Source organism: Columba livia, chromosome 11, assembly GCF_036013475.1.
Source record: "Columba livia isolate bColLiv1 breed racing homer chromosome 11, bColLiv1.pat.W.v2, whole genome shotgun sequence".
NCBI classification, from domain to species: Eukaryota; Metazoa; Chordata; class Aves; order Columbiformes; family Columbidae; genus Columba; species Columba livia.
This window is the reverse complement of record NC_088612.1, coordinates 21,778,498-21,799,840: the sequence shown is the minus strand read 5'-3', so window position 1 is coordinate 21,799,840 and position 21,343 is coordinate 21,778,498. Positions and strand designations below refer to the sequence as shown.

Genomic DNA, 21,343 nt, shown 5'->3' with positions numbered 1-21,343 from the left:
TTTCCCATGACAATGACTGTGTCCCTATGCAGAAACAGTGCCAGGGTGGGTGGAATTCACTGACAGGACACCAGAAGCAATGGACAGGAGAGGAAATAAACTTAATGCCAGAAACAATGGTGGTCAAGATGGGGAAAAGGTTCCCAGCAATGCTGTAGATTCTCCATCTTAGAAAATGTCCAACAGCCAACCAGACAAGGCCCTCAACAGCCTCCTCTTCTTGACCCTGCTTTGAGCCAGGCTTGGCCTGCATGACCTGCACCTCAGCTCTTGTGTGATTTGCTGAGCTGCTGCTGGATCCCCCATCCAGAAGCAGCCATCAGGAACAAGGGAGCTGAGACAGGGCAGGGCCAGAGCTCGGGAAACCTGCACAGGTTTTTTGGGCACAGGGCAGGAGAAGGGGCACTGATGTCAGTGCCAGTGCTGGGAGCACAGGAGAGGAGGGCTGATGGGAATGCATTAAAGAAGTGACCCAACAGCAAGGCTGTGGAGGCGTGTGCATGCAGAGGAAAGCTCTGAGAGAGCTAAAACTTGAGGTCCCACTGAGATTTGAACTCAGACCAGTGGATTCAGAGTGCAGAGGGCTCACCATTACACCATGGGACCTGCTGAACATCTGTTGTCTTTCTCCTGTGGCCACCCCAGTGCAGCCATATGGTCCTGGGTGAGCCTGGCACTCTCTCCATCTGCCTGGCCACCACCAAGTACAAACGCTCTTCCTCCAGGGCCACCAGTCACCCGCTACTCACAGGGCTTTTCAAGGGAATGCAGAGCTATTTGCACAAGCCTCACATGCCTTCTGCTACAAGACCCAGGCTCCTAACCCCTGAGAATCTCTCTTTCTGTTCATAAGACCTGGTTATGCAGTTTCCAGCTTAAGTTCTTCAACATTGCCCCTCACAGAGTGCATTGATAGCCAAGAGCTGGGTGGTTTGATGCTTGTACTTGTGCTCTCTGCTGCTACTTCCATGCACCCCCATGTTGAAGACCCTGCATGATCCAGACTGCTTTCCTCTGCTAGGATTGTCTTGGCTGACTTCAAACCCTGGGCCTTTCTTCCAGGACACACTGTTCCCTTCTGTCCCAAAGTAGCCTCTCCCTTTATTGAGAATGGCGTTCATCTCCTAAGGCTGTTCCAGACTCCTTCACACCAGGCTCCTTTACCTGCACGAGCAGGATGCATCTTCCCTCTGCTCTTTCCCACTCTTTTCGTTTCTTCCTCCTCTCTCAGCCTGGCTTTTTCTGCCCTTTCTCGAATATGTCTTCACAGAGGGGCCACACACATTGCTGATGGCTCAGCTTTATGGTGCAGCAGGTGCACTGCAGAGCTGGAACTGTCCACATCCCACACAGGTCTTCCCCTTACCTCTTGACACAGAGGTGGTTCCCACACTAACAGGCTTGTCCTCCTCCCCAGCTGCAGAGCCCTGATGGTCCCCTCTTGTGTCTGGGAAGATGGGGACTGAGTTGCCTGGTGGCAAGTGGGAAACAGCAGTGTCCCCAGGACATCCCCTGCCTGCTGGGGGGAACGGTGTGCTGTGCTCTGGCTGCTGGTCCACAGCCTCCTCTGCCTTGCTGATGGGCACTTTGGAAGTGGTGCCTGCAGAGAAAGCAAAGGAGAAGGTGTCATTGGCAGAGAGAGGGGGCTCAGGCACTGGGACAGCCCTGGGCAGCCCTGGGTGTCCAGAGGGCAGGAGGGCAGTGTGGGAAACTGCAGCAGGTCTGTGGAATCCTTGACAGAAAATATGAGAGCAGAGATCAGCCTTGAGATATTAAGATTTACCCTTGAGAAGGTTGGGAGTAAAGGAGTATCCGGAGAGAGGAGAGATGTACCCGTGAGAAAGAAGGGGATAGAAGAATAACATGGATGATAGAAAAATTAACCAATGAGATGTTAGTGCTGTAACTTGTAACCAATAGTGAAAAGACACATGAACTGGCAGAATTGTATAAAAATGCACTTGTAGCAATAAATGGCACTCTATTACTTTCATCTTGAAAGAACTTGGTCCATGTTGTTTGTCCGTCTCAACCACGCCATATGGTGACCCCGACGTGATCCTGCCTGAAGAGGATCTCTCATGACAAGGTGACAGCGTGAAGCTGTGAACAGCCGAAGAAGAGCTGTGGAGACGGAGCTCGGTACAGCTGATAAGAGCAGCCGAGGAGAGCTGCCAAAGATCTGGATTGATTGAAAAGACACCTCGCTAAGGAGGAGGTGAGCTACCGGGAACAGGGAGGGGGTTGAAACTTATCTAAAGAAGAGAGTACTATATTATCTACATGGAAGCTGCTTCTGAAGAAGCAGGGTGTTAGCCTTCCGGAACTGACTTTAAGAAAAATGTTACTACGGGGCAAAGCACAAGGTTTAGAGGTTAATCCTGTGACAGCATTTAGTGTGTCACAATGGATGGACTTGGGGGATAAACTGCTTGACAGTGCTACCCAAGGTTCCAAGGAAGCAACTGAACTGTTAACAACGTGGTGTTTGTTATTAGATACTCTGAAAGAGTTAAAACAGCAACAGGCAGAGGCGGCGGAGGGGGATGGTCTTCCTGGCTCTCCTGGGCCAGATTTGGAGGAAAAGGCAAGATTAAGTACTAGTCCGACCTCCCCTGTTACTAAGGATTCGTCAAAACCGCCCAAGTCCATATTATCTGACACGGATAAGGATCTGTGGCACTTTCTTGGAAAGCTAAAAGGAGTAAAGGAGGAGCATACATATGTGTGGCCCCAAGAACAAAAAAAAGTTATAAAAGACTCGTATACACATGTGTGGCCCCGAGATCAGATAAAAGCTGTGAAATACTCACATGAAAAAACAGCATTGGGTTATAAACAATCTCGGGAGAGGCCCTCGAAACACCGGTCGGAGCGGTGCGTTTGGCTGACCGCTCCGCTGTCATCAATCACGGCTCAAACCTCTCCTCTATCATCAGCAACCGCGGTTCCGCCGTCCGCGTCACCGCCATTAATCACAGTTCAACCCTCTGCCTGGCCGCTATCAGTGGCGGAAGAAAAAAAATGGACTTTTTTTTTTCCTGTCCCTCCTTGCTTGGAGATTTAGGTGGGGAGGACCCCCCCGTGGTGAGCCAGACCGAGCCAAATAACGTAATTCCTATGGATTTGGGTCCCCCCAACCTGCCCCCGCCTCCCTCCCACACTGCCGAAAAGCGAATTCCTGAGGGTGGGGGTAGAGTTTCAGAGCGTAAACCGAACTTACCAAAAAGCTGGGATTTACCCCCAGTTTCGATTACAGTTAAACCGCGGGACCCTGTGCATTTCTGGAAGAGACACTAATTGACACACCACAACTACAGGCACGATAACTTTCTGAAATCCTGAGGCAGTCAACAGACCTCGCATATCAAGCTATGATAAAGGTGCCTGAAACCAACAATGCAGCCAAATCATTTGCAACTATTAATCAGGGTCCCAATAAGAATTACATGCAATTTATTGACCACCTTCAAGAGGCCATCAATAAGCAGGTTGAAAACTTAGAAGCTAACGAAGCATTGGTGTTGAAATTAGCAGTAGAGAATGCTAATGTTTGCTATCAATATGTTATCTGCAAGTTTTACAGTACATATTATGTGTTTCTGTGTATTGCCTCTCTGAAAACCAAGCAGCTTTTTAGGAATGTGAGTTATTTGTTTTACTAGTTGTTTTTCAGTGCGCCATAAAACTCTCTCCCCATTTTTCCCAGTCATGCTGCAAGCAGCCTGTGTTTTCTACCCCTCCCTCCCCCTTCTCAAGGTTTTTACTTGCAAGATGGGGTCAGGAATAATTGTTTTCAGTTGTGTTCCTAAAAAATCAGTATTAGGAAGTGTTTTAAAACTTAGGAAAGCACTCAGAATTATGAGGAAGGAAGATCTTGTTAAATATTGAAATCAGTGTTCACTGCTGTTTAAGTTAAATGATTGGGAAAAGTGTCCGGAGAATAGAATTTTGTTGCAATTAATGTTGTTTTTAAGGTGAGAAGAGTAGGACAAAATAAATCCCTACAAGAGATCATTAAATCATTTCGGACAGCTGAGAGAGAGTTAACTGATAACACACAGGTCACAGTAAACTTGCTAAAGTCTTCAAGATGCTTTCCTCATTAACCTGTTTTCTTTGTGGGTATCGGTTTAAGCATGTTGCAATTTTGGTAGGTCTTTGTTATATGGTACGATAAGTTCACAGTCTGTTAAATTATGAGAATCCGTTGACTCAAAATGTGCGTTTTGTGATAATACAGAAGATCATGAGTAATTTAGTTCTTTACTGCGTGAATGTGATGGTAAAATTTTGTGTGTAGTAGCTGTTATTTTTTTTCTTTTCTCTAGCATGCTACCTTTATTCCGGCATTCAGACTTGCGCAACTCTGTGACAGGCTGTGTCTCATCTCGGTGTGCTAGATTTGGCTTTTCCATATGCACACCATGTAAAGAATCCTGGTTTTGGAATAACAGCTGTAGCGCACCAGATGAGACACTAAACAAAACAAAAAAGGCCTTGCCCAGTCCAGCTCGCTGTGGGGGCCGATGGGGCTCCAGCGCGCACTGACTTTTTTTGTCAGGGAGACCCAGAGGTACCTCCACCTGGCTGAGCAGTAGGAAGCCCAAAGGTGCAATGCAAAAAATTGAGATATTGTCTTAAATTGGTGTAACTGTGATCCATCTGCTTATTTGAACTTGGTATATGGTTTTCACATCTGAACTCAGTATTTTAGTTTGCGTATTCATGTTTGGTACCAAAAGAATCTTGTTTGGGGAGATAATTACAAAATGGGAACCGGTTCCACTGCTAAATTTCCACCTTGCCTCCCCTTAGGATGCATCCTTACACATTACAGTAATTGCTTATATTGTTAGAAAAGCATTTAAATTGTTAAAATGCCATGATAGCTGTGAATTTGGAAGAGGTTGTATTTAAAAATTGCTAGAATATTAACTGATTTGCATCTAGGAAAATAGACTAATGGATTTATGTTTATTATACTGGTTTATACTGTTTTTTGACATCTCTAAATTGTAAAAGGTAAATGGAGCTAAGGAATGTAACTATGGCTGAGCTACTTGAAATTGCATATAAAGTGTAGTTGGAATGAAATGGGAAAACAAAAGAGCAAAATATCCCAGGCCTGTGTGCAGCTCATTGTAACTGAGAAGTTTCCCAGAGCCTCCTATTTCGTACCAGCCATTATGCCAGCTGCGTGACCTTGATTATATCTAAAACTGCAGCAGGAACAGAAAGAAAAAACAACTGGAAAAACCTGGCTGCCTGCTTTTAAAGCAGTGAAAGGGGGGTTCCCTCTCCCCCCCCACTGCAGCGGTGTAATACTGAATGGAACAGTCCGAGGGTTAAGTTTAAAGGCATCCTTAGCAGACCCATAGTTCTAATGAAACTGGAAAATTAAACCAAAAATTTGTTAATAGACTTATTCTGTGGTAATTAGTTGTAAGTGACTTCTTAGTAAATTCACCATGCTAGTTTTTGAGGTCATGAGAGAGAGCGAAAGAAAGGCCATTTTTGAGACCAATGGAATGCCAAATTTGGAACAAAGTTTAAATACATGAATTCTTATAGTTGTTCGAAACTCCTATACCTCTCTTAGGTTAAGATTTGTTAAGTAAATTGTAAGCTCAAATAACGTTTTCTGAGAATTCTGTTTAGTTGCATAGCCTACAAGAAGCTGCTTGGATGGCGCAGATCTGCTTGCAGCAAGTGAGAAATCTCCAAGGAAATTTCAAATGCTGTATTTCCACTAGTATTAACAGCCAATGTTTCGATAAAGCAAATACTACACTGATTGATCTGAAACAGGACTTCGATCTGGTAAGGGAAAACAATATCCAATAAATATGACAGCCAAAATGGAGTTGGAAACTTTGAGGAATAAATTTATGACAACCTTGCAGGTTGACTGTATTCGATTGGACTTGCAGATTTGTCTATTTATAGCTACAACATAGAAATAACCTGTGTCTATTGTGGAACAGTATGATGAGATTGCTAGCAGACTGATATACTGCTTGTTACTCTGATCAAGATAAGCAGGGAATTAATTTAAGTTTCAATAGGCCATGATCCTTTTGTCATATATGTATCATTTGTGAAATTTAATTCTGATTTTTTTATTTTATTTGTAATATATGTCTTTGTAAATTACACTAGCTGGTTTTCTTAACAGCACAGCTTTTGGCATGCATAAATGTAAAATGTAAATTGCTGCAGAACCTGCAAGTCTTTCACATCAGGCATAGGCCATACTTGTATTTGGTCTGATCCTACATGCTTGCAAAGTTTTTGTCGATGGATCTGGGAAATCTCATAAAGCTGTAGTGGTTTGGTGTGAAGACAACAATTGGCATCATTCTGTAAAAATTATTGAAGGTTCAACCCAATTAGCAGAACTTGGCACAGCTTTACATTACTTAGAGCTTTTTAAGGAGGAACCTCTAAATTTGATTTGTGATTCTGAGTACGTAGTCAAGGTCCAATGCACGTATCTGCTTCTGAACTGTGCTTTTTGTTTTGTTCTTTTTTTTTTTTTTTTTTAAACAAAAAGGGGGGAGAAGTAGGGAAAACACCATAAAACCAATTGTCAAAAGGACTGTATGTGATGAATCACTTATATCTCTGTAGTTCAGCCCAAATTTGCCCTGTGGTGAAACACTTTGCAAGTGTGACCCAAAACCATGCTAAATCAGAAAGAACCTACATTAGTTATGGCCAAATCACTAGTTAATGGTCAATGGAAAAGGCCACACCAATTGATAACCTGGGGTAGAGGTTATGCTTGTGTCTTTACAGATCAAGGGCCGCAATGGTTGCTGGCATGAAACGTGAAACCTGTGTTATCTTTCTGACAATGATTGTTGCAGCTGCTGTGTTTTGGATGCCCGCACAGACAAAGACTAACATGTGGATTACTTTAGCCAACATGACTGACCAGGACTCCATATGCCTAGCTATGGCATCTCTGGAAAACCCGTTCCACACATGCTTGGTTGGCATCCCCCTTGATGACTACAGCAGCATCACACAATTGTTTCACAATAGTGGTCGGTGCAAAGGCATTGCATCAAACTGTAATAATACTAACATGGCACCTTGGATTAATTGCCTCCTGGAAATAGACATTGAACCACAGGAACTGGAATTGCTGGCATCTATGCCCATGGATGCTTGTATCCAGCCAGTTTGTGAAAAGTGTCAGAACAGTATACAAGAACATGAATGGATAAAAATGAAAAATGTTAATGCTACCCTTAGTGGCTATAAAAATGAAACTCATTGGTGCAATGCCTCGCAGAAGAATCCAAGGGATGTCATTGATAATGTGGGAACAGCGACCCCAAAACTTCCAGTATGGTGTATTCTTGATCTGTGGAGATAGAGCCTGACCAGGAATTCCTTCTAATGCTGTTGGAGGACTGTGTATTTTGGGACTACTAACTCTCTTAACGCCCAGTGTATCTATGATAATAGATCACAGAAGAGCAAGATGAGAAAAACACTTTTTGCATGTGTATGAGTCAAAATGTGATGATAATGTAAATTTTTGGGGATCAAGGTTAAGGGTTTTAGGATCTCTTGTATCTGGTGTTGGCACAGCTAAAAGCTTTAAACATTTTTGAAAATTAGGATGCTGGCTAGTTAAGCAAACTAACAGAACTTAAAAGGCTTTAAGTGGATTTTTTTTAGATGTAGATTCTGTAAGACATGCCACATGGCAGAGTAGGGCCACGATAGATTTTTTGTTATTAGCTCAAGGACATGGGTGTGAAGATTTTGATGGGATTTGTTAAATAAATTGCTTAGTGGTTGATGGTTTTTAGGATGGTTGTTATCAGTAGTGAAAACAGGACTGATCATTTTGATGATTGTTGTGGTTGTGTTACTAATGTTGCCATGCATGATTTCTCTGGTGCAAAGGGCCCTGCAGAGGACAATGAGGGCAGCATTTTTAGCACAAATAAAAAAAGGGGGAATTGTGGGAAACTGCAGCGGGTCTGTGGAATCCTTGACAGAAAATATGAGAGTAGAGATCAGCCTTGAGATATTAAGATTTACCCTTGAGAAGGATGGGAGTAAAGGAGTATCCGGAGAGAGGAGAGACGTACCCGTGAGAAAGAAGGGGATAGAAGAATAACATGGATGATAGAAAAATTAACCAATGAGATGTTAGTGCTGTAACTTGTAACCAATAGTGAAAAGACACATGAACAGGCAGAATTGTATAAAAATGCACTTGTAACAATAAATGGCGTCTATTACTTTCATCTTGAAAGAACTTGGTCCATGTCATTTGTCTGTCTCAAACGTGACAGGACAGCAGTGCAGGGAGCACCAGGTGAACGCTACAAGGCAGAGGCAGTGTCTGGTGGGGCTGGAGCGAGGCCAAAAGCAAGTAGCAGAGGATGGTTTCGATCCATCGACCTCTGGGTTATGGGCCCAGCACGCTCCCGCTGCGCCACTCTGCTCCCCCCAGCAGCTCTGCAGGGACCTCCCCAGCCCTGCCTGATGCTGCCTGGACCTGCCAGCACCAGCGCTGCTGCTCAGGCCTCCTGCCCTCCTCTTCCCTGCACCCATCACCAGGATGCATCGAGCTCTCCCTGCAAACCTCAGTGTCCCCGCATTTGGGCTGGCAAGCGCAAGGGCCTTGCTTTGTCCTTCTCCCCTCTTCGGCAACCCTTGCTGTACATACAGACTGGGGGACCAGAGGCTGAAGAGCAGCTCCACGGAGAAAGACCTGGGGGTTCTGTTTGACAGCAAGTTGGACATGAGCCAACAGTGTGCCCTGGCAGCCAAGAGGTCCAACCGTACCCTGGGGTGCATCCAGCACAGCATGGCCAGCCAGGTGAGGGAGGGGACTGTCCCGCTCTGCTCTGCACTGGAGCGGCCTCACCTGAGACACTGTGTGCAGGGGTGGGTGCCATGGGATAAAGAAGATATTAAGCTACTAGAGAGTGTGCAGAAGAGGGCTAAAAAGTTGCTGAAGGGTTTGGAGAGGAAGACAAGTGAAGAGCAGCTAAAGTCACTGGGTTTGTTCAGCCTGGAGGACGCTGATGAATAAAGTGCACTGGAGTCTCTACGGGGTCCCTCAAAAGTGTGGGAAGACACAGCCACGTATTTACCCTAATTCCAAACACAGGTGATTCCTCCTCCTTTACCCATTGACTGAGGTACTTGGAGCACACAAGCTTTGCGATCTGCCTTCCGTTTTCAGCCAGCAGCATCCCCTTATGTGTACCCCCACCAACATTCCTTGTAAACTGACTGGTTAAACCTATAAGTTTTAGCTTGGAGAAGAGGAAACTAAGGGGTGACTCATTAATGGTTATCAATATGGAAAGGGGGAGTGTCAGGAGGATGGAGCCAGGCTCTTCTCAGTGACAACCAGTGATAGGACAAGGGACAATGGGTGCAAACTGGAACACAGGAGGTTCCACTTAAATCTGAGAAGAAACTTGTTCCCGGTGAGGGTGGCAGAGCCTGGCCCAGGCTGCCCAGGGAGGTTGTGGAGTCTCCTTCTGTGCAGACATTCCAACCCACCTGGACACCTTCCTGTGTAACTTTATCTGGGTGTTCCTGCTCCATGGGGGGATTGCACTGGATGAGCTTTCCAGGGCCCTTCCAACCCCTGACACTCTGGGATTCTGTGATAAGTCTGTTGCACTCCATTTTGTCAAGATACGGGCCTGGTCACCACTGTAAAAGGCAACAAGTTTAATATATCAGCAACATAAGGAGCGGTAAGGGGAATCTCCATCCCTGATGGATACAGAGGGAAACATAGTGACAGAAGATGAGGGAAATGCTGAAGTACTAAATGCCATCTTTGCCTCAGTCTTTAATAGTCAGAACAGTTGTGCTTCAGGTACCCAGCCCCCTGAGCCAGAAGACAGGGATGCGGAGCAGAATGAAGCACAAATAATCCAAGGATAAATGGTTAGCGTCCTGCTACACTGCTTGGACATCCACAAGTCTATGGGGCCAGATGAGATGCACCCAAGGGTGTTGAGGGAGCTGGCGGAGGTGATCACCGAGCCACTTTCCATTAATTATCAGCAATCTTAGCTAACTGGGAAGGTCCCAGTTGACTGGAATTTGGCTAACGTGACACCCATCTACAAGAAGTGTCAGAAGGAAGATCAAGGGAACTACAGACCTGTCAGTCTAACCTGGTGCTAGGGAAGGTCATGGAACAGATAATCCTGAGGAACATGATATGGCATATAGAAGAGAACCATAAGATCAGGCCCAGTCAATGTGGGTTTATGAAAGGCAGGTCCTGTTTGACCAACCTGATCTCCTTGTACAACAAGATGACCCACGTAGTAGATGAGGGAAAGGCTGTGGATGTCGTGTAGTTAGATTTTAGTAGGGGCTTTGACACCATATCCCACTGCATCTCCTGGAGAAGCTGCAGCTCATGGCCTGGATGGTGTATCTGCAATGGGTAAAGAACTGGTTGGATGGCCGGGCCCAAAGAGTTGTGGTGAAAGGAACCAAATCCAGTGGGTGGCTGGTTATGAGTGGTGTCCTCAGGGCTCTGTACTGGAGGCAGTTTTGTTTGGTCTCTTTGTCAATAATCAGAAGGAGGGGATTGAGTGCACCCTCAGTGAGTCTGCAGATGACACCAAATTGGGTGAAAGTGTTGATCTGTTGGAAGGTAGGAAGGCCATACAGAGGGATCTGGACCAGCTGGATCATTGGGCTGAGGGCAAGTGCCTGAGGTTTAACAAGGTGTCGTGGTTTAACCCAAGTTAGCAGTACGACCAATAGCCATTCGCTCTCCCCCTCCCCTGCCCCGCCCCAGCAGGGGAGAGAATCAAAAAGGAAGGGAGAAACTTGGATTGAGATAAACACAGTTTAATAAAATAACTAAAATAACAAAATACTAATACACTACTAGTAAATAGATATATAGATATATATAGATATAGAGAGAGATATACAAATAAGAGAAATAAAATATACTCAAAACAATTCCAAATAAACTCTGGCCACAAATGAGCAGCTAATCCCAGCAAGCCACACCTGGTCCTAAAGCTGATCCCAGAGAGAGAGAAAGAGAGAAAAAAGGCAGAGGAGCCCAGAGGCCTCTGCAAAATGGCAAAAGGCTGGGCTGAGTGTCCCAACTGAACTTTCTGGCTACCAACAGAGAGAGAGAGTGAAAAACCAGAGAGATCACTAGAGCCAAAACTGGAAGTTTCTTGCTCCCCAACTCTCCTTAAATCATTAGCAGGATACTAATGGGATGGAATACTCAGATTGATCAGTCTGGATGTCAGTCAAGCTCTGCTCCATTTCTGCCGCCCTTCCTTGATGCCTCACACCTGTAAGCAAGGTACTCAAAATGTCCTTGGCTCTCAGACCAAAGCAATTAAAAACATTAACTCTGTGTTGGGGTGTTATCTGCTTGTTCTCAACTAAGGCCAAATAAATAGTGTGCTAGCTATAAAAAAGGAAAGTTTTCTAACTGCATGAAGAAAGTTAACCCATTTTCAGTCAAACCAGCACACAAGGCCAAGTGTCGGGGCCTGCACTTGGGTCACAACATCCCCATGAACGGTGCAGGCTCAGGGAAGAGTGGCTGAAAAGCTGCCTGGAAGAAAGGGATCTGGGAGTGTTGATTGACAGCCAACTGAACATGAGCCAGCAGTATGTTCAGGTGGCCAAAAGGCCACCAGCATCCTGGCATGTATCAGGAATACTGTGACCAGGAGGACTAGAGCAGTGGTTGTGCCACTGCACTCGGTGCTGGGGAGGTCTCACCTCGAATAGTGTGTTCAGTTTTGGGCCCCTCATCATAAGAGGGATATTGAAGTACTGGAGAGAGTGCAGAGGAGGTGATGAAGCTGGTGAAGGACCTGGAGCACAAGTGTGATGAGGAGCAGTTGAGGGAACAAGGTCTGTTTAGCCTTAAGAAAAGGAGGCTGAGGGGAGACCTTATTGCTATCTACAACTGCCTAAAGGGAGGATGAAGAATGGAGGGGATTGGTCTCTTCTCCCAAGGAACAACTGATTGGACAAGAGGAAATGGCCACAAGTTGTGCCAGGGGAGGTTAAGATTGGATATTAGAAAAAGATTTTCCCAGAAAGGGTTTTCAGGCAATGGAACAGGCTGCCCAGGGCAATACTGGAGTCACCATCCCTGGAGGGCTTTAAAAGGTGTTTAGAGAAGGTTCTTAGGGACATGGTTGGACTCGGTGATGCTGAGGGTCTCTTCCAACTGAAATGATTCTATGCTTCTATGATACGATTCCATGACATGAAACTGTAATCCAGGCTAAGACTGAAGGTGCTGAACGTCTGTGTAAAGACACACAAAATCTCAAAATGAAGCACTTATAAACTGCTGCATCCCACACTAAAGTTGGGATTTGGTACCCAAGTATAAGTAGATATCTAGTGCTCTTAGAAATTCACAGGCATGGAGCGTGACAAAGAAACTGCAACAGACGTGTTCAGTTCTGGATCCAAAGGCAAAGTCAGGGTAGGATACTCGAGGACATTTAACATGTCTGTAGCAGTTCATGTAAATACAGACCAATGGTTTCATCATTCAGCAGATCCTTCCAGGGGTCTGACTCAAGTCAAATGTTGATAATATCACGCTCAAGTTATGTCCACTCAAAACATAATACTTGCTAACTCTCTTCTGCTATACAGGGGCTCTGAACGACCAGAGGGTCATTCTGCTGCCAAAACAGAGCTGTCAAGTAGTTTCTTATCTTAGATCATCCAAGTCACCTGCATGGGGCTGTCAGCTCTGCCTCAAGTCCTGAAAGAGGCACAAATGCTTCTGTATTGGAAGCCGGAGACCACATATGCTACCATACATATGGCATCTAAATATCATGGTAGAAGCTTCAAGTCCATGATTATCTCCCCTTTGATTCATATCTAATTAACTTCTTAATGTGTTAACCTACATGAGATAATTGGTTGTTTTCCAGTCTTTTGCAATACAATGTCCCTCTGAGCTCTTTCCTTAGAAACAGGAGAGGTGGAGTAAACTACATTCTGAGCCTTGTCCTTGTTTTAGTCACATTCCTCCAGGAATGTGATTTTTTCCCTAGCATTTTTTTCAGGGCAGTTCTCATGTCCTGGTTCCTAAGAGTGTAAATAAAGGGGTTCAGAGCTGGGGTGACAGCACTGTACAGGAGAGACACTTGCACATCCCTTTGAAGGGAGCTTCCTGAGGAGGGTGGTGTGTAATTGAAGAGCACTGGAATGTACAACAGTGCCACAACAGTGAGGTGGGAGGCACAGGTGGTGAAGGGCTTCCATCTTCCTTCCTGGGACCGGACTTTATGGAAGGTGAAGAGGATGATGTAGATGTAGGAGAGGACTATGAGAGCAAAGGGGCCTAAAACAACAGATGTGGTGATGACATTGAGGAGGGTCATGTTGAGGCTAGTACTACTGCAAGCCAAATTCAACAGTGGCTTGATGTCACAGAAGAAGTGATGAACGTGGTTGTGGCCACAGAAATTCAGCTGAGAGGTCATGACTGAGTGCATCATGGCATGCACAAAACCAATGGACCGGCTGGCCAGGGCCAGCAGCAGACAAGTCTGGGGGCTCATGACAAGGGTGTGGCGCCAAGGATTGCAGATGGCCACATAGTGGTCGTAGGCCATGGTGGCCAAGAGCACAGCCTCAGTACTGCTCAGGAAGTGGCAGAAGTGAAGCTGGGCCAAGCACCCACCAAAAGAGATGGGCTGATGTCCGAAGAGAAGGCCAGTCAACATCTTGGGACCAGTGAGTGTGGCGTAGATGATGTGCAGGCAGGACAGGTTTCCCAGGAGGAAGTACATTGGTGTGTGAAGAATTAACTGTCCAATTTTTGACCCTTTTGGCTTATGAACTGATGGAAAAAGTGTCCATACCATAATAGAAATCACTCTGGTAAAATCAGCATCTATTATCCCCAGTAAAACAAAAACTCCTTTTCTGGATGTAGAAGATCTCCCCAGCAGTAGCGCACTCAACCCCGACCCAAAGGTCTGTGCATTTCAGTAGGAATGCAGCAAACCTGTGAATCCACCAGAGTTGTCTCTACTGCTGTTGAGACATCCACTCGTGCACTCCCTGAGGTGGCGGTGGCGCTGCTGTCCAAACAGCCTGCCTGTGAGGGTTGCTGTTTTGTGTCATTGCGCTGCCCCTCCCCGTGCTCAGTGATCCCTTTCCCAAAGGTCTACCATCTTTAGTAAATCTTGATCTGCAATCCACAGCCCTGTGCCCAAACTTTTGACGAGTACAGACACCTGCGTTGGCGTTACCAGATTCTTTTGTCAGTTGTCTCGGCTTATTCGCTTTGCACTGAACTCTTATGTGACCTGATCTTCCACAATTATAACACAAAGGTCCTGATTCCTGTTTACCTTTTTGAATTAATGGCTTTATGGCTGCTGCAAAAGCATTAGCCGTATAACCACCGTGCTCTTCTGGTGTACCCACCCTTGAACATGCCTCTAGCATATCAACTAAAGTAGAATTCTTTGGCATCATCTGTAAAATATGCTTACAAGCAGGATTAGCATTGTCCTCTGCTAAAGTCACAAGCAGTGATTCACGAACCGGATTAGTTAACTGTGACCTTTCCAATACTTCACGTAAATGCTCTAAAAATGCTGTGTAGGACTCATTTTGACCCTGTTTAACAGTAGTATATGGAGGTATAACTTTTCCATCTTCAGGGAGTGGTTTTAGTGCTTCTCTAGATAAGTTCATTGACTAATGTAATATTGGTGCAAGCAATCTAACTTGTCTTTGTACATCAGCAAAGTCTCCCTGACCTAAGAGCGTATACATTGGCGCTACTCACAGTGGATCTCCATCCCCTTTTTCTAGATTTTGTAGTACTGCTTGCTGTACCAAATCATACCAACGCGTTCGCCACAGTAACTGCTGAATTGGTGTTAGTATCATTTGCATCCACGTACGCAAATCTGAAGGAGTCATAAGATTAGTAGTAAAAATATTGTCAATAAATGCTTGAGTATAAGGTGACTGTAACCCATGTTCTTTTACTGATTTCCTCACCACATTAATTATTTCCCAAGGAAAAGAAGCCCAGTAATTAGGTTTCTGTTTCCCGTCATTCCCTGTACTCCCCAATATCACTGGATACACGGACGGTAAAACTTCCCCCTCAAGCAATGCATTTTTTATAACACCCTGCCACCTCATGGTAGGATTACCACCCACAGCACACTCCGCAGCTCCTGTACCACCCACCGCCCCCCCAGAATGCTTATCAGAAATGTTCTGTTCCAGTCTGTGTATTATCATGTCTTCTCTGTTCATTTGATCTTCTAAATAAGCTTGTTGAATCTGGTGTTGTTTCTCCAAACCTTCCAGTTTCCGAATAAGCTCTTGGGCTCATTTAGGCTTATCAGGAAACCCAGGATGAATCAGAGGTTCAGGAGTAGGCGGTGTAGATGGCAGCAGAGGAGGATAAAAGAGTTTCTTCTTCGTCAAGTCGGTTGGTGCGTTTTGATCAATTTCCATGTCGCCAGTATGCTGGCTCTGTTTTTTCGGTGGTTCTTCTTACAAGGGAGGTGCAGACGGTTCCTCTACCGGCACTTCCTCTGGAACTGAATACTGTGTTGGATCACAAGCAAAAACTTGCAACTTAATCGGCATTTGAGCTGGAAATGCCTGTTTTGAGCCACTAAGGCTCATAACAGTCTTTTCTTCTTTTATAGAACTTATTGCTGCAAATGCACCTTGTTTGACAGTCTTTTCAGCTTTTAACTGTTTCAGTGTGGTAATTATCAGTTGCCAGGCGGTTACAAGGCCAAGAATATATTTTTCTCCGAGACTGATCGCCTCCCACAAAACAGTTCCCACTTTCTCCCGAGTCTCTATTTGAAAAGCTCCTGACGGATGGGCAGGAAATCCATTGTCCCTGCACCAAATTAATAGTCCTTTGAGGTTACTCTCCTGGTATTTCACCCCTCTCCTAGAGAGGATATGCGAGAGGAGACGCAGTATTGCTTCTTCTTCTTCAGATATATTCTGCCCCATCTCCTCTCGCCCCTGGCTGCTCACCTCTTTGCCTGTCCGTTGCAACGATATCGGATCCTCTATTCCTCCTCCGTCGCTTCTGCAGCGATCATTCAAGAGGCACGCAGCCCGCAGACGGCGTCCCGGTCACGGTCCAGCCGCGCCGGCTCCAGCCAGGGCTCGTTCCTCTCAGCAGTCGTCCCCTCGCCGTAAATTCTCCTTTCGGTTCATGTCGGGGTCACCACTTGTGAGGGTGAAAAATCATGGACTCCACACAATCCAATGTGAATTTAAGCGAAGCCGTTTATTGCTTGTTACAACTCTCCTTAAGTACCTTTTGACCTGTCCACGCGCTGTCCATGCATCAGAAGGCTGCTTGTAATTGCTCAATAGCTACTGTTCACGCCCTGCAAACTAACAGGTGATTGGATTATACAGTTCTGCACAAGCTCTAATATTAAACAAAATGTATCTATATTATAGCTGACTTGCTGACTCTTTTCTTCACTAGACAGCCTTTCTTTTGTTTTACCCAAGGCTGTACAAAGTCACGTAAGACACATCGGCTGCTCAACTCTTGCCCTCTTGCTCTCTTGCTGGACACGTAGGCCTCAGAGGCCTGTTCAGTTCAATTCCATACAATGTCCATTAACTTCAAGAAAATCACTCAAATATCCCACATCTGTTGACATCTTACATTGCTACCTTGCATTTTCCAGAGGATTGCAACATATGAAGCTGAGCTGGTTTGACTGAAAATGGGTTAATTGTCTTTGTGCAGTTACAAACTTTTCTTTTTTCATAGCTAGCATGCTCATAATTTAGACTTAATTGAGAACAAGCAGATAACACCCCAGCACAGAGTTAATGTTTTAAATTGATCTGGTGTGACAGCCAAGGACATTCTGAGCACCTTTCTTACAGGTGTGAGGCATCGAGGAAGCGGGGCAGAAATAGGACAGAGCTTGACTGACATCCAGACTGATGAATGAGATTATTCCATCCCATTGGTGTCACACTTCAGATATACAAGAGTGGGACCTTCCCGTTGGCTCTTCCACTATCGCTCCTCTTTACTATTTATTTGTGGAAGCTGGGGAAGTGTGGTGTGCTACATTTAATTCAGCTTCTTCCTATTTTGCAGAGGCCTTCGGGCCCTTCTGCCATAGCTTAGGTGCTACTTTGGAGATCCCCCAGTAGAGAGGTAACTAAAATAAAACTTGCCGTTTATAAATGTATTTGTGGCCTCTGGCTCTTGCGACGTTCCTGTGTTGGTTCACACAATTCCTAGAGATGCCTTTTCTTAGGCAGCCAAGTCACATTTGTGCTCTAACTGTGAGTATTGTTTAAAATGCCTCACTGTCTGATGCCTAATGCTATTGCATGGATCTGAGCTGTCACACTGGAAAGCATGAAATCTTTCTAAAATCTCTGGAATGCAATGACTAATCTTGAACTTGAATTGGGGTCATCCACTGACCTGTAGACAAAAAGGACATCGCCATACCGCTCATGTATTTAGTGGGGAGAGCTCAAAGTGGCTCATCCAGGCTGTCGCATTTATTGAATGAAGTGGTTGACTCGTACTCAAACTGCACACAGTAGGAAAGTTCTGCACGAGACTCCCTGCGCTTACAAGGCCTTTCCCTCCTCTGAAGCCTGGACCAAACTGCTCTGGTTTGGCTGGGGATGTCGAGTGCTTTCACCACAGGGAACTGGTGGAGGTGATCACTGAGCCACTTTCCATTATCTATCAGCAATCTTGGCTGACTGGGGAGGTCCCAGCTGACTGGAAGTTGGCTAACATGATGCCCATCTACAAGAAGGTCTGGAAGGAGAATTTGGGGAACTGCCGAACTGCATTTCTATCCTTGGTACTAGGGAAGGTCATGGGGCAGATCGTCCTGAGTGACATCACATGGCACATACAAGAGAACCATAAGATCAGGCCCAGTCAACATGGGTTTATGAAAGGCAGGTCCTGTTTGACCAACCTGATCTCCTTGTATGACAAGGTGACCCACCTAGCAGATGAGGGAAAGCCTGTGCATGTTGTGTACTTAGATTTCAGTAAGGTCTTTGACACCGTATCCCATAGTATTCTTCTGGAGAAGCTGCAGATCAAGGCCTGGATGGTGTTTCTGCAATGGATAAAGAACTGGCTGGATGGCTGGGCCCAAAGAGTTGTGGTGAACGGAGCCATATCCATTTGGTGGCTGGTTACAAGTGGTGTCCCCAGGACTCAGTATTGGGGTCAGTTTTGTTTAATCTCTTTATTGATGATCTGGATGAGGGGATTGAGTGCACTCTTAGTAAGTTTGCAGATGACACCAAATTGGGTGGGAGTGTTGGTCTCTTCTCCCATGTACTAAGTGATAGGACAAGAGGAAATGTCCTCAAGTTGTACCAGGGGAAATCTAAATTGGATATTAGGAAAAAATTGGATATTAGGAAAAAATTCTTCCCAGAAAGGGTTGTCAGGCATTGGAACAGGCTGCCCAGGGTGGAGTCACCACTCCTGGAGCTGATTAAAAGGCATTTAAAGGAGGTTCTTAGGGACATGGTTTAGTGCTATAGTAGGTTTATGATTAGATTTGATGATCCTGGGGGTCTCTTCCAACTGAAATGATTCTATGATTCTATTATACGATTCGATGACAAGGAACTGTAATCCAGGCTAAGACTGAAGGTGCTGAATGTCTGTGCAAAGACACACAGCACCTCAAAATTAAACACTTATAAACTGCTGCATCCCACATCAAGTTTGGGACTTGGTACCCAAGTACAAATAGATATCTAGTGCTCTTAGAAATGTCCTTAATTCACAGGCATGAAGCATGACAAAGAACCTGCAACAGACATGTCCAGTTCTGGATCTACAGGCAAAGTCAGAGTAGGTTACTCGAGGACATTTAACATGTCTGTAGTAGTCCATGCAAATACAGATCAATTCTTTCATCATTCACCATAATCTGGATCTGGAAAAGTAGACAGGCACATAAATATGTTCTAATATCTAAATCTAGGCAAGATAAGCAACACTGCTAAAGCTCATGGATGTGAATCTCCCATCCATTTTTATGTTTAAATTTACATCTAGTTTCATGAGTAAGGTTTCCCTTCTACTTGATGGAAAGAAACACATCCCTCCAGTGGGCTGACTCAAGTCAAATGTTGACAGTATCACGCTCAAGATATGTCCACCCAAAATGTTGTAGGAAAATAGGAAATTAGGATTTTAGGCTTATATCAGTGTTATAAACTGTGCTGCTAATGCTGAAAGTCTCAGCTTGTCCCCTGCATAGTCCTTACCCAGAACCACGAGCGTGGTTACCTTATGCTTGCTTTGTACCCTTAGTTAAGACATTGATAAATGCTATTCTTAGGGTTGCTGATTTCTATCCTAGACTGGTGAACTATGGATAACAAATGAGACAGGTGGAACTTCAAAAGAAGCTAGCCCTGTGACCTGATGACCTGTCGTTCGGTACTTGCCAAGAAAGAAGAAGTGGAACCCGCAGACCACTGGAATGGAAGGAACCTGAGGATATCGACAGTGATAGATATCGACAGTGATAGACAGTGATAAATTTTGCTTAGTTGCATAATACCTGTTAGAACCCTATATAATGACTAGTTATACTGCTGTATGATTGTCACTCTCCGAGGAGGTGACCCAACACTGCTGTTCCTGTGAATCTTCTACAATAAATACTGCTCAGAGTAACCCACAAGAATTCGAGTCTCTACCCAGCGCCTACCTACGACCTTTTTTCACAAAACATAACAATTGCTAGCTCTCTTCAGCTATACAGGAGCTCTGAACAACCAGAGGGTCATTCAGCTGCCAAAACAGAGCTGTCAGGTAATTTCTTATCTTAGATCATCCAGGACACCTGCATAGGACTCTCAGCTCTGCCTCAAATCCTGCAAGAGACACAAATGCTTCTGTATTAGAAGCCGGAGACCACATGGGCTGCCATACACATGGCATCTAAATATGATGGAAGAAGCTTCAAGTCCTTGAATATCTCCCCTTTGACTTAGATCTACAAAATTACTTTCTTAATGTGTTAAACTGCATGAGATAATCGGACATTTTCCAGTCTTGCAACACAGAGTCCTTCTGAGCTCTTTCCTTAAAAACAGGTGAGCCTTGTCTTTGTTGCGAGCCTTGTCCTTGTTTTGGTCACATTCCTCCAGGAACATGATTTTTTCCCTAGCAATTTCTCATCTCGTGGTTCCTAAGAGTGTAGATCAAGGGGTTCAGAGCTGGGGTGACAGCACTGTACAGGAGAGACACTTGCACATCCCTTTGAAGGGAGCTTCCTGAGGAGGGTGGTGTGTAATTGAAGAGTACTGGTATGTACAACAGCGCCACAACAGTGAGGTGGGAGGCACAGGTGGAGAAGGGCTTCCATCTTCCTTCCTGGGACCGGACTTTATGGAAGATGAAGCAGATGATGTAGAGATAGGAGAGGACTATGAGGGCAAAGGGACCTAGAACAACAGATGTGGTAATGACATTGAGGAGGGTCATGTTGAGGCTGGTACTACTGCAAGCCAAATTCAACAGTGGCTTGATGTCACAGAAGAAGTGACGAATGTGGTTGTGGCCACAGAAAGTCAGCTGAGAGGTCATGACTGAGTGCATCATGGCATGCACAAAACCAATGGACCAGCTGGCCGCAGCCAGCAGCAGACAAGTCTGGGGGCTCATGACAAGGGTGTGGCGCAAAGGATTGCAGATGGCCACATAACGGTCGTAGGCCATGGTGGCCAAGAGCACAGCCTCAGTACTGCCCAGGAAGTGGAAGAAGTGGAGCTGGGCCAGGCACCCACCAAAAGAGATGGGCTGATGTCCAAAGAGAAGGCCAGTCAACATCTTGGGACCAGTGACTCTGGAGTAGACGATGTCCAGGCAGGACAAGTTCCCCAGGAAGAAATACATTGGTGTGTGAAGACGGGGCTCAGCTATCACCATGATCACAATGGCACCATTTCCCAGGAGACTGGTCAAGTAGAGCAACAGGAGAAAGACAAAGAAAAAGTGCTGCAGCCCCTGGATATCAGTGAGACCCAAGAGGATGAACTCCCGGGGCGGAGTCTGGTTGAGCATTGCTGGAACAATAAGAAGCAAAAGAAAAATGTCAAGGTTCCACAGTTGTGAGCAGCAAGAGCATAACAAAACATCAGACGTAATCAAACACAAAAGAAACTAACATGGACAAAAACAACTTGAATGTAGTCTTCTCCTATTTCTGTCTAGAACCAAGAAAATATTCAAATAAAGCCTTCCACCTATGCATAACAGAAGAGTATGTAAGAT

General features: G+C 45.2%; 2 protein-coding genes and 1 non-coding gene across 3 annotated transcripts; all 3 read right to left on the bottom strand.

Moving 5' to 3' along the window:
- Positions 1 to 8,402: 8,402 nt before the first annotated feature.
- TRNAM-CAU (transfer RNA methionine (anticodon CAU)) lies at positions 8,403 to 8,474 on the bottom strand. The gene has a single exon. It is a non-coding gene; the product is annotated as a tRNA-Met (tRNA).
- A 4,542-nt stretch (positions 8,475 to 13,016) lies between these two features.
- On the bottom strand, positions 13,017 to 13,826 carry LOC135580522 (olfactory receptor 12D1-like). The gene has a single exon (XM_065076348.1). The coding sequence runs from the start codon at positions 13,818 to 13,820 to the stop codon at positions 13,017 to 13,019; it is 804 nt and encodes a 267-aa protein (XP_064932420.1). The 5' UTR covers positions 13,821 to 13,826.
- Positions 13,827 to 20,233: 6,407 nt separating this feature from the next.
- On the bottom strand, positions 20,234 to 21,133 carry LOC135580540 (olfactory receptor 12D1-like). Its single transcript, XM_065076361.1, has one exon. It carries the CDS (start codon positions 21,131 to 21,133, stop codon positions 20,234 to 20,236), a length of 900 nt encoding a protein of 299 aa, XP_064932433.1.
- Positions 21,134 to 21,343: the final 210 nt, after the last annotated feature.